Here is a 13,888-nt window from a genome sequence, read left to right as displayed (position 1 = left end):
AGTTTCTTCTTTCAGGGGATGGATTCATCCCTAGGAGTCTGATTATTTTTTTCCCTTCTGTTATTTCATGTTTTTATTTTTGGGTCCGATGAACATGAGGACCTAAGATCTCAGCTGAAACCTTATCCTCTATTCCTCTCCTCTTGCTTTTGCATTCCAATCTTCTAGCAGTGAGGTGGGGGAGATTGGAAAGAATTTCTGCTCTCAGGATTATCTGTACTTAAAATAGTATAGAAAGATCTTCTTTAGTATACACTATCAGCATTTCCTATGTGTATATTTAGTTTCAGTTCTTCTACACTGTCTTGGGCTTGAAAGTTCCCATATTATTTTGTACGTTGTCTCACATTGAACAAGACTGTGAATTCCTCAAGGCAGTCTTTTCTCTGTAATACGTAGAACACTAGGGATGCATATTACATTTGACTGCCAGTAATTATAATATAATAAATAATATGGTGGGTCCTTATTTTATGCTTTGCATGGGGAAATCCCATTAGCATCAATGGAATGTCATGCATGGAGATTGCACACTCTACAGTATGCATCTTAGAGTTCGACAGTACAGAGTAGAGAACATAACTATTCCTTATCTCGATCATCTACAAATAATGTGAGGAATAAGATTACAGTTTGATTTCAAAGCCTCTTGATAGCATAATACTATTCAAACAGTCTATGTTAAGTGGTGCTAATTTTTATTACAAGAGTCCTTCATGGCTACATGATTCGTTTGTTAATTTCACAATATTAAACACAATTATTAACTGAAATCTAATGATGAATTTGTTTGAGTGAACTAGTCATATCAGGAATGAGAGTTGTGGCAAAGTTACAGAGATTTAGTGTAAAGCTCGGATGTTATTCACTGTAATATTTGTAGGATCAATGTTAGGCCTAAAAAGGATCATCAGTGGCAAATTTAGGCAATCTTGGGGCAGGGACCCTTGTTGTGTGTTTTACAATGCCTAGCACAATGGGGTCCTGGTGCATGACTAGGGGTTCTAGATACTACTGTAATTCAAATATATAATAACAACCTCATCATTAGTTCTGAGACTAATCTTAGATTGCAACAAATGGACAAAACATTTTGTCTTCAGTAGTAAATGCAGAGAGTACAGCTTGTAGAAACTAAAGTCCTGTTTAAAGAAACAAAGACCAATCTAAATTCACCTCTCTATCTCTCTTCTCTGTAGTGGACATTACAAGAATGTCTATCATGTAATGATCCTCCTCCTCCTTCTAATCCAGATTACCCTTTTTGTATAAAACAAGGAAATTCAACACATTTGCAACTTTTCTCTGGCACGATGTACTGTCCAAGAAAGTAAACAGCAAACTATTTGATATCTAACTAGTTACCTTCCAATTTATTTTTAAGAGCCAAATTCTGCCTACCTTACTCTCACAGAACTTCCATTGAATTCACTGGGAACCATGCATACAGTCACTAGGCCTTTCTCTTTTAAGTGTTCAATGTCAGGGGAGAGAGCTTCAATCAAAATACTTTTTCCACAGTAATAGAAATGTTTCACTGTCTTAGCACCCTAGAATAGAATATAGTTTATACTGTACCTCACACCTTATTCCTCATCTCCATAGCATATAATTTTGGAACAGATACAGTGTCAATGGCTCACAGAAGGAGAGGAACTCAATTTCCATTCTCTGGAGGCTTGTTATGCCAAATAACTCTTTTTGTTTTCATGCCCTTTCATCAGCAGCTCACATTTCCAACTAATAAGACAGTATGGAACGGGGTTGTATATGACTGTCCTTCTGTCAGTTCAATTGATCTGGGATCAACTCACCTTTAACTATTTGTTTCCATTATGAACATCTTCCCTGGCTTTATGTCAGTATAATGTTTTTACTTTGAGTCTAAAGGAGCCTGCTAGTCTGAGAATGGTTAATTGTCCTATCTGTCCCATTTATCCATCTCAGGGACTCCCTTTGGAGCTTTCTCTGCCTATAAGGACTGGGTTTCAGTTAATCTCCCAGATTATATACCTCTTTCATAGTGCTGTAAACATTACATGAACTGACATTTCATCTCGCCATAAGATTTTCTGGGCTTAAACTGGTTTGATGGACTTCTTTCCGCCTCTGATATACTGCTTTCCCTTTACAGATCACTATTTATCTTCTCCTCTTGAGAATTTGTTTTATAACTCTGTTTCTTTAATAAGAATTGAGAAAATATTGCTAAGAGAGAGAAGTCAGTGCTAGCATGCAGTAAACTATTTTAAGCTCCCAAGTATGTGTGGTCACCTCCCCTGGAAGATAGAAAAAATGAATGACCGAAGAATAGCTGCTGCTTTCAGTTTGAAAAACTGATTTGGCCCTTGTGCTATTTTTAATTCTTCATGTTATTGTTATTGTTCACCAACCAAGAGAGGCCATCATTACAAACACCAGTGGCTCAGGAGCACCTATGGCTCACAAGAAGCAGTAGTAGGGGCAGCAGAAGCATCAAGAAACCTCATTGCGGAGAAACTAAATGAATTCTTTGCTTCAGTCTTCACGGCTGAGGATGTTAGGGAGATTCCCAAACCTAAGCCGTCCTTTGTAGGTGACAAATCTGAGGAATTGTCATGGATTGAAGTGTCATTAGAGGAGGTTTTGGAATTAATTGATAAACTTAACAGTAACAAGTCACTGGGATCAGATGGCATTCACCCAAGAGTTCTGGAATAATTCAAATGTGAAATTGTGGAACTATTAACTATGGTTTGTAACCTGTCCTTTAAATCGGCTTCTGTACCCAATGACTGGAAGATAGGTAACGCAACACCAATATTTAAAAAGGGCTCTAGAGATGATCCCGGCAATTACAGACCGGTAAATCTAACGTCAGTACTGGGCAAATTAGTTGAAACAATAGTAAAGAATAAAATTGTTAGACACATAGAAGAACATAAATTGTTGGGCAAAAGTCAACATGATTTCTGTAAAGGGAAATCATGTCTTACTAATCTATTAGAGTTCTTTGAAGGGGTCAACAAACATGTGGACAAGGGGGATCCTGTGGACATAGTGTACTTAGATTTCCAGAAAGCCTTTGAAAAGGTCCCTCACCAAAGGCTCTCGTGTAAATTAAGTTGTCATGGGATAAGAGGGAAGATCCTTTCATGGACTGAGAAATGGTTAAAAGACAAGGAACAAAGAGTAGGACTAAATCGTAAATTTTCAGAATGGAGAGGTTCCCCAAAGGTCAGTCCTAGGACCAATCCTATTCAACTTATTCATAAATGATCTGGAGACAGGGGTAAACAGTGAGGGGGCAAAGTTTGCAGATGACACTAAACTGCTCAAGATAGTTAAGACCAAGCAGACTATGAAGAACTTCAAAACAATCTCACAAAACTAAGTGATAGGGCAACAAAATGCAAATGAAATTTAATGTGGATAAATGTAAAGTAATGCACATTAGAAAAAATAACCCCAAATATACATACAATATGATGGGAGCTAATTTAGCTACAACTAATCAGGAAAGAGATCTTGGAATCATCGTGGATAGTTTTCTGAAGACATCCACACAGTGTGCAGAGGCAGATAAAAAACCAAACAGGATGTTAGGAATCATTTAAAAAGGGATAGAGAATAAGACAGAGAATATCTTATTGCCCTGTCAAGGTTTCTTCCCCACTCTGAACTTTAGGGTACAGATGTGGGGACCTGCATGGACACTTCTAAGCTTAATTACCAGCTTAGATCTGGTATCGCTGCCACCACCCCCAAGCACTACCTTTTTCCCTGGGTAGTCTTGAGGGACTTCACCAATTCCCTCGTGAACACAGATCCAAACCCCTTGGATCTTAAAACAAGGAGAAATTAACCATCCCCGCTCCTTTCTCCCACCAACTCCTGGTGGATCCAGATCCATCCCCTTGGATCTAAAAACAAGGAAAAAATCAATCAGGTATTTAAAAAGAAGGCTTTTAATTAAAGAAAAGAAAGGTAAAAGAAAACCCTCTGGGAGAGATTAGCATACCAGCTACTCTCACAGACAACAAATTCAAAACACAGAGGATGTTCCCCTGGGCAAAAACTTTAATACACACAAGAACACCGAATTTGATAATTCCCTTAATGGCACCAAGACAAGTTACAAAGAAAATGAACATAAACCTATTTATCCCTTTCTAAAACTTACTACTCTGATAAGAAGCTGGTTCCTTGATCTTTTTCACTCCGGCTGAAACTGAAACTCTCTAAACAAAGGAAAACTTCCCTCCTTCCTTTTGAAACATCTTTTTCCCCATTAGTTCTTCTGGTCAGGTGTCAGCTAGGCTAGGTGTTCTTAACCCTTTACAGGTAAAAGAGGCATTAACCCTTAACTATCTGTTTATGACATGCCCTTATATAAATCCATGGTACTCCTACATTTTGAATGCTGCATACAGATGTGGTCTCCTCATCTCAAAAAAGTTATACTGGCATTAGAAAAGATTCAGAGTAGGGCAACTAAAATGATTAGGGGGTTGGAACAGGTCCCATACGAGGAGAGATTAAAGAGGCTAGGACTTTTCAGTTTGGAAAAGACAAGACTAAGGGGGAATATGATAGAGCTATATAAAATCATGAGTGATGTGGAGAAATTGGATAAGGAAAAGTTTTTACTTGTTCCCATAATATAAGAACTAGGGGCCACCAAATGAAATTAATGGGCAGTAGGTTTAAAACAAATAAAAGGAAGTTTTTCTTCACACAGCACACAGTCAACCTGTGGAACTCCTTGCCTGAGGAGGTTTTGAAGGCTAGGACTATAACAAGGTTAAAAAGAGAACTCAATAAATTCATGGAGGTTAAATCCATTAATGGCTATTAGCCAAGATAAGTAAGGAAAGGTGTCCCTAGCCACTGTTTATCAGAGGGTGGAGATGGATGGCAGAAGAGATCACTTGATAATTACCTGTTAGGTTCACTGCCTCTCGGACACCTGGTGTTGGCCACTGTTGGTAGACAGGATACTGGGCTGGATGGACCTTTGGTCTGACCCAGTATGACCATTCTTATGTGCCTATGCTCTCAAGCAATTCCCCAGAAGACTCCTCCGCCATTCTTTATGATGTCTAGTCAAAGTTTTACTGTGCGTTATGTACTGTACACAGTCACAGAATAACACACACATACAGGTAAGCTGGGTTTTGTCTTAGGAGAGAATCAGAGATGTTTCAGAGAATAAAGTGAGTTTCCATGTCAGATTGTATATATAAATTATGAAATCAAAATAATGGGGACCACAAGGACAAATGGAGGCCCTCTTATACAACCCAAAGTGATTTTAATATATAATGGAGTTCTTACTGCAGGCTACTGTTCAGTTGCTAAATACAGAAAATGGAGGAATTGACATGGGATGAAGTGAGGTAGTGTTGCCTGTGAGTTCACTTCATAGAGTGATACAAAATATTTTCAACTTTCCTAGTTTCCCCATCTCTTTAACCCTCTGAAATAATTCTAGTGGCTTTAGTAAACCTCATAGCTGCTGCTCATCCAGCATATCTTCTTGCTTCCTCTCACACAAGCTTGAGGAAACAAGAGAAAATAGCTTCTGTTGATCCTTTCAAGCATACAGAATAGAGTTCAGCCAATCAAGAAGCTTGAAGAAATGTCATGTGACTTCATTCATGTGTTGATACCCAAACGACCCGGCTTGAAACGCTAAACGCTTAACAGAAAACACTGCCATGCCTAATTTCAACGAAATACTCACTGACATGAAGTGTTTTGCACAGAAGCTCTTCAGTCTCACAAAGTGTGTTTAGTTTATCAACAAATGTTTCACATGGCTCTCAAGCTGTCATAGTGCATGTGGTCAAAATTAGTGATATGGAGTAGTATATCCATTCATTTTACCCCTATTTTTAGAGTTCCCACTTTCTTTCTATTGATGAAGAGGTGTTGAATACTGATGAGAGAATATTTGTTCTAACCCAAACAGTCATTACCAGGTAATGAATAACCAATCTGCATGAACTTAGTTCTTTAGCGCAGGGAACATATTTACATCATGTGTATACAGTGGCTAGTACAATGGAGCCTTGATTCTGCATGGGGTTGCAATATGAATAATAATAATAAAGAAAAATTGGGCTCTTTTATGACCTTATAAAAAGAACTATCATCTATCTGAATTTCTTTGATCTTTGAAATTGGACTGACAATCTCATGAAACAGGGCTTCCATTAATTTTTGCTCCTGGTGGATCTGGAAATACAATGAAATCTTTATAATATACTCTACATTTTAGGCAAATCCCTTTCTTAAAATGCTACTACAGAATATTTTGAAGTATACTGTGTACATTTCTACTCCACTGTTATTGGAAGATCTTACTCTCTGTTAAGAAAACAATTTTTATCACTCTTTTGATTAACACACTGCATTGTATTGATAACACTGTCCCAGATGTTTTTGGAACTTGTACTTCAGGCTGAAATTCGAAATGTAGAGGAACATGAAAATGAAAAATAATAGGGGTAAAAGTTGTCCATATTTTTCTGAAACTCTAAAAGGTTTGAGTCTGTTTGAGTCTGAGGTTTGATATCCGAGTGAAGATTTTCAGTGGCGCTTAGTTAATACAGGAAGGTTTACACAGTTCTAGTGCTCACCCAAGTATAATTTAGGCCACAATCCTGCAAACACTTATGCACTTACTTAACTATGTTGTCACAAGTAGTCCAATTTAGAGGTCTTAAAGCTGAAAATCCACACGTTGTAAGAAACCCATTTAAGAGCACAGCTGAAAAATACTTATTCATATCTGATGATTTTATAGTAAGATAGTAAATATACTTGCCATGTCATTCTCTTTTTAGGAATGCAATGCTCTGAAACAAAAATGACCAATTTGTTCAGTCCATCTCACAGTATTCTACTCTCCATCACCTTGTGAGTTGCTGGTTACCTTTTGCTGCACATGACAGTATCTGTATAAATCAATATCAAGGGCACAGTTCAGAACGTCATATAATACCTCCATCGTGTGGTGGAGGACCACAAAGCAAAACCACTCCTTGTCCTTCTCTGACTGAGACAGTGCTTCTTGTTTTGGTTTCAAAATTTCCAAGATCTTGAACAAAAGAAAAAACAAAAACAAATATTAACGGTCAGATTTATTTCGATGCAAATTATGGGTCCAACTTTGCAATCCTTACTCTGACAAAAATCTAATTGAAATTAAACAAGCCAGGCCTTTTACTGTAATATTATAATAAAACTTCTATCTGCATACATGTTCATATACCCTAATCTCGTGCCTTGTTTCTGAGATTGTCCAGTAGCAGGTGCTTCAGGTGGAGGTGCTAAAATCCTTGAGGTGCATGATTATAGAAAAACCTGTTCATAGGAAAGTTACTTCCCAACTCCCAGCATTTTGTAATACATTATATTCCCCTTTCCAAGCTCATTCAACATTATTTGATGACACTCTACCACCACTTTTGGATACTGAACACAAAAAAGAAGCTTGTCTTGGCCTTTTTTTTTTTTTGTATATTTCAAATTTACAAGTTCTTCATATTAATAGAGAAAAAGACTATTTTTTCTAATAATGAATGTTTTATTCATTTAATTATTAGGTGGACAATAACTTTACCATTTACTTTAGTACACAGAGGAGAATCTGTACTTAAATGCCTATGCAGGCAGACCTTTTTTAAAGGAATCTGATCAGTATAGTTCTGATCCAAACCCCACTGCAGTCAGGGCTAATCTCTCTGTTAATATCAATGGGCTTTGTATTTGGACCTATAAGAGCAAATGAAGAGCTTTACAGGAGACAAATAAATGGACACTAGGAGATTCATTATGGTAGAATAGCCTACCTGTAAGTGTAATATCTATGGCTAATTGTTAGTTTCTTTTAACTGAAGCTATGAATACACATCAAGAGAAGAATCTACCCTTCTGTTTCATTGCTTATTAAAAAGGTGCAGATAATAAGTTTCTCAGTGTGGTTCCCTGTTAATAATGTGACTCTAATGATAAAAGATAACATAGCAGATGTATCTTCCAAAAAATTCCACCAAAGCCAATGGTTTTCTTTTTGTTCCAAAAGCTCTCATTTAAAATGCTGAGATTCATTACTTTTATGTCAGAGTGCCTTATGGCAGGGGCTGTATCAAATGCTATTTTTTTTCATTCAAACTGTGTTTTAATAAAATATAACAGGATATATCATCTTCTTCCTAGAGCTATCTATCCCATATAATTTCACATATTGTTTGCTTTATTCATCTTACCACAAGGGTTTTATGTTCACGCTCTGAAAAGTACCTTTAGATCCTGTTAGGCATGGAAATTTAGTCCTGTAGATAGTGTCATGCAAATCAAACTTACAATCTACAAGAAATCAGGTAAATAATAGCTGTCTTCACTTTTTTCCCTTATGAGCTAATTTAAAAAATATATATATTTTATTTAGAGCTGCACAGGAAGGTAGATGTGTCAGGGGACTTTGTTAATGGGGTTGTTAAATGTCAGGGTTAATTCAGGTCATTTGTATCCAGTGACAGAGTCAACTGTTTCTCACTGTGAGAAATAATCAGATTATTTTGTGGCTAAATTAGTTCAGATTTGGCCCAGGCTGTCTGCTCCTGCAGTCACCTTTGTTTTGAATTTTTGCCAATGTTACTTGCTGAAATGGTGATAGGGAAGTTTTCTGTTATGACCTGCAAATTGAATCCAAGTCCTTCTTGGCTAGTGAAGGCCATCAGAAAGTTGCTGTCGATAACGTTGGAAATTATTTCCATTAGCTGTCTCTGGTAGGGGGATATACAATTTTCTTTGAAAGAGATGATTATAAGAGCCTTCCCAAACAATGACAGTTTCTTAAAAATATCTTCTTTTTTTTCTTTTGCTGAGAAGGATAATCAAGGAGGTTCTGGTGGAAATGGTCAAGAATCTAAAGAAGTTCTCAGGTTTTACCATAACCACTTTGGCTTTAAGCAATGCTATAACATGGAGATGATGCTGATTGTAGTGGTCAGCAGGTGAAGAAGATCACGTCTTTTGTATTTGTTAGCTGCTTGGGTTAGCACTAACCCTGTGGAGTTCTTTGACATGTTTGTGGACCTTAAAATGAGGAAGTGGAGTCACATTTGAATGGCTCTGTTCTTTTCTTTTTGAGACGACGTAGAAGGTAATAGTGACTAATTGTTCAACTTCCCTTTGGGCTCTCACATTGGTGATTCCACAGGATTGTGTGTAGGGGATCATTACATAGCTAGCTAGAATTCATGAACTGTCAGTTCATATGTCAGTCTCTTCAGTCCCACCTGCTGTCAAGCATCTTGCCTAACATCTAATTATGAGGTTAAGGATGAGACAAAGCTGGTGCAGATAAGAATGTGGTAATTCCTAGTGGGCAACCAGAAGAAATGGAGGAATCTATATATGTGCTTACCATTTATTACACAAGTTTGCAACTTGGGGCTCTTCTGTATTGCATTTGTATTTTGCAGTTTGTACTCACTGTATTTGTATTTTGCAGTCTGTAGTCACTGTTGGCTGATTTGGGTGGGGGGAGACTCAAAGTGCTGTTTTTTATCTAGAAAATTCTGTTTGAGATCTTGCTTTCTCACAGAATACTTTTTCTTCATGTGGTTCAACAGCAGTTTGATCAGCTGAGGTGTTAAAGTTTACAGTCCCTTAGCTGAAATGAGAGGAGGGGAGTAACAAGGGTTCCAAATGATTATGGGTCCTGAATTCTGGAAATGACACGAAGGAGGCTCAAGATTAAAGGGGTCAGGGGTAGTGAAATCATATTTCATCCCTACAGAAGGTCCTTCCAGTCCAAGATGGAGGCACATTGGTAGACGTAAGTATGTTAGCATGGCTTAGATGAGAATGGTCCCATTGTTTGTGTCGCACCTGGTCAACAGGGTGGTCAATCCTGCACCAAACTAACTTTTTCGTAGTGGTACAAATAGAGTGACAATTTTGTTCAGATTCAGTTTCAGTATTGTATTTGTTCACAATTTCCACAAACAGCCACTATTCTCCCTATATTTTCAACAACTGGGTAACTTCCTGAGCCAGTAGGCAGAGAATTTAATAAACAATAATAAAAACCAAAAACAACAAAAAATCCAGTCTCATCTACTCAAAACAATAGTAGTCACTATCTGGACAGGCTCAGCTCTTGCTTATCAATACCTGAATTCACGCTCCTTTAGATGAACCTTACACAACTGACTTTACTTTTTTTCCTTCTCTCCCTCTGCTTCTATATTGGTCTCCTGTGCAGATATTGTCTATTCAGAGATGGATGAATTGAATTAGGCAGCTGCAACACCTCATGAGCACTTTCTACACTCTGTTATGGTGACAATTGAAGGTATCTGTCAATGCATTGGAAAAACATTTTTAAGATATATGATGTCCCTTTAATTGCCTGCCTGCTAGTTTTCTGGGTTGGAGTCGAAGTATTCTATGGGGAAAAAAGACAAAAAGGAAAGGAGCATATAGTATATTGTATTCACTACCATAAACAGAAAGGAAACCAAGAATGGCATGATTCTGTATGCCTTACTCAAACTTAACAGATAGGTATTGTTTTATTTATTTGGTGTAATATCTAAACACCCAGTCTTTTAAATCTTTAGTAAACATGTCTACTTACTTGTTCTGAAAAGTTAGTACAATATAAATGAAGGAAGTAATAATAGAGTCATTTGATTATGCCTGTTCCCTTTTCTCCAAGGTGTCAACAATTTGCTACAGATCCTTATCAATTCACTACTCATCTTCTTGGAAAGGGACATTAGTAGGTGCATAGCACCCACTTACACCTGGTCCCAAAGTAAGGCAATGGCATGAAAGAACACAGGTGCATAGGCCTTAGTGGTGACTTGGCTGATATAGGGATAAGTGCCTCACAGAGTACTTGTGTGCTTATTAGAACATAACAAAAATCAAGTTGCATAAAGTCTTTCCCGACATTGCTGTGAAGATATTGGCAATGCCATGTGAAGGCTGCTGTGAAAAACTAGTGTTTAGAATGTGTGTAAACACCTCTAGTAGCTGCTTTTGTGAGGATTGGATAGAACCTCATAAGAACACTGCCGCAGACTTCAAATGTCACCATAACATCTGGAGATTGTTCAGGTCTGAATATCCCAAATTTCAGAGTTTAGGGTTTAGGAGAAAAGGCCCAGTTACATTGTGGGGGGAAAACCGCTCATTGTCTTCAATAAAAGAAGGATCAGAAACCCTCACAAAGTTTCAAACCTGCACAAAATTTTCAAAAGACAATCCTGGGAGCTTAACTCTGCTAGACAGTAAAAAACATGGACCGAACAGAGATACTGGATTTATGGCTTATTAGAACAATCGGTAACCCACAAATCCCCCTTTTTGTCCTATGGCTGCAGAAGTATTAGTGGGCCACTCTACCTTGAATAGTGTATGTGCTAACTACTTATGTTAAACAATCTATTCCACCTCCCAGGACACTGGAAGTTCCTTTTCCAGGCCTGAAGAAGAGCTGTGTGTGTCTTGAGAGTTTGTTTCTCTCACCAACAGAAGTTGGTCCAATAAAAGATATTATCTCACCTGCCTTATCTCGCTAATATTATGGAACCAACACAGCTACAACTACACTACATACAACGTTTCAAACTGTCAGATTATCTAAGGGATGAAATAAACCAAACCTTTTGAGGTTTGTGCATTAGTAATAAAAATCAGCAGAAATTCCTCTCCTGAGCACATTCTTTCCCCCCCACTTTTGCTACTGTAGCACAGAGAAGACAAGGCTTTATTTTTTTCATAAAACAAAACAAAATGACACAAAATACCCTGAAAAAAGTACATAGTTTAGTCAATGGCTTCCAATCCCTTTCCAGAACTGTAAATCGTAGATTCACATTTTTGCTAAGAACAAGATTCTGATGGTAAAAGAAGCTTTGTGAGGGGGAAAAAAAAGAGCAATACTGTGAAGAATGTTTTCACAATGATGCAAAATTAATCAAGTATGCACTACTGTTCTTAGATCTCTGCTAGTAATATTACACATCACTCTGGACATAGGCCCATGGGGAAAAAATGGTTGGTGCTGAGCACCCATCAGCAGCCTTCCTATCAGCTTCCCCCCACCCCCCAGCACCTCCCACCCACTGGCAGGACCCACGGATCATCACCTCCTCCTCCCTCCTCATGTCTCCTGCCCACTGCAATCAGCTGTTTTGCAGCATTCAGGAGGCTCTGGTGGCGGGAGGGGAGAAGAGCGAGGGTGGAACTGGGCATGAAGAGGTGGGGCAGGGTGTGGGTATGGCCTTGGGGGAAGGGATGGGGCAGGGCCAATGGTCAAACACCCCTCCCCCCCGGCACTTTGAAAAGTCGGCGCCTGTGACTCTGGAAATTGATTAATTTGCTAGAAAGCAGGAGACTGTAAGGATAAACTTTCATCTGGTGGGGCTACAGTAATCTGTCTTGCAACCACCCTCTACCTTTCCTTAAGAAATTGATTTCCCCTTGTTTTTCATTTAAAATCAGACTCCACCACTGATTAAAATACCAATAGTGCAACAGTGATGGGTTGTTTTTTTAAGTCCCAGAAACGCCTTTGTTTTCTAATTAGTAGGACTAATTTTGATGTGGTAAGAAATTATCTTCCGTATCTGATCTACAGGTGATGTGCCAAAATCCCTGTGCAGGAATCTTGCCTATTTCACTGGCATTATTGGCAGTATACTGTACACCAGATTTACCAAAGTGTGCAGCACTCACCACAGTTGGGGACAGGTTTTCAAAAGAATTTAATTCCCATTTGATTACCTAAAGGGAGTGGCCAGATCATTTAGAGATGCTCAGCATCTCCCATTGAAACCAATGGACACTTAATGAGTGCTTAATAGAATTAGTAAAAAAAAAAAATCTGCTTAAACTGTTTTCTAATGGAAAATTGGGTAAATAACCCTTTTTTGCAAAAAAAAAAAAAAAAAAAAAAAAAAGCCATCCCCGCTTTCTGCAGAAAATACCAAATTTTCGTAACCCCTCCTAGAACACCTGGAAAATGAGGAGGAAATTATTGATAAATACCTCATCAGGGCCTCATGGGATTTGTAGTTCAGGTGTCTCATTCTTCTCTATGGGCCAATTTCCTCAACCAATCTACACCTCCTGATACATAGCAGACAGGGACTCCCATGATGCACTGTGACAGCAGGAGACTGGGAGGTATAGTCTAGCCAGGGAACCCAGCCCATGGAAAAGAATGGCAGCACCAGGCACCTGAACCACAGTTCCCATGAGGCAGCACAGCTGTGTTTCCTGATCCAACATTTTGGCTGACTGTGTTCAATTTTTGGTGAAAAGTTTTTGTTTTTTAGTTTTTCCATGTAAAAACAAATGCATTTTAGTTTTTGTCTTTTATTTTTTTTTTAGGATACCTCCCTCCTCAACCACCCAATTTTCCAATCAGCTCTAGAGTTGAACTGTTTTGAAAATCTGCCCACTGATATAAGTGACTAAATGTAAGCTGTTTGGTGCTGAACTCTTTTGAAAATCTGTCTCAACATGAACATTTACAATAACAGCAGCAGAACCACACTGTCTTCTTTGTAATTGTGTTACCTAGCATAACTTTGTAACATAACATGACATAACCTAATAAAGCATAATGTTGCCTGTCAAGAGCAGTATTAAATAAGATAGAAAAAATCAAGTGTTTGGCATGTATTTAGCTTGCTAATATGCACTTAGGAATAGTGTGGATATGTAACAGATGGTATATTTCGCTAACTATAGAGTTTCTGCAGAAATCTATAAATAAGTTATTACCTATTCCTCTATAATGCCTTCCATTCTTTGCCTGCATTTCTCTCCCTTTGTGAATAATGAGTTGCCACAAACTGCATTGTACTATGAGCTG

At 38.1% G+C, this 13,888-nt stretch overlaps 2 protein-coding genes across 4 annotated transcripts in view; both read right to left on the bottom strand.

The window, feature by feature from the left end:
* Window positions 1-13,888, bottom strand: part of LOC127053138 (neural cell adhesion molecule L1-like protein) — a 1,307,741-nt gene that overhangs the window by 556,224 nt on the left and 737,629 nt on the right. The window lies entirely within an intron of this gene.
* CNTN6 (contactin 6) overlaps window positions 1-13,888 on the bottom strand; it is a 222,840-nt gene that overhangs the window by 92,420 nt on the left and 116,532 nt on the right. For 2 of the 3 annotated variants that reach the window (XM_050957317.1, XM_050957318.1), the window contains exon 5: window positions 6,989-7,084. In XM_050957317.1, coding sequence (XP_050813274.1) covers window positions 6,989-7,084 — 96 coding nt within the window. Of the gene's footprint in view, window positions 1-6,988; window positions 7,085-13,888 lie in introns of those variants that run through there. The other variant, XM_050957319.1, reaches the window with a different exon arrangement.

The sequence above is a fragment of the Gopherus flavomarginatus genome, chromosome 6, assembly GCF_025201925.1.
Source record: "Gopherus flavomarginatus isolate rGopFla2 chromosome 6, rGopFla2.mat.asm, whole genome shotgun sequence".
Classification (NCBI taxonomy): Eukaryota; Metazoa; Chordata; order Testudines; family Testudinidae; genus Gopherus; species Gopherus flavomarginatus.
This window is presented reverse-complemented; position numbering and strand designations above follow the sequence as displayed.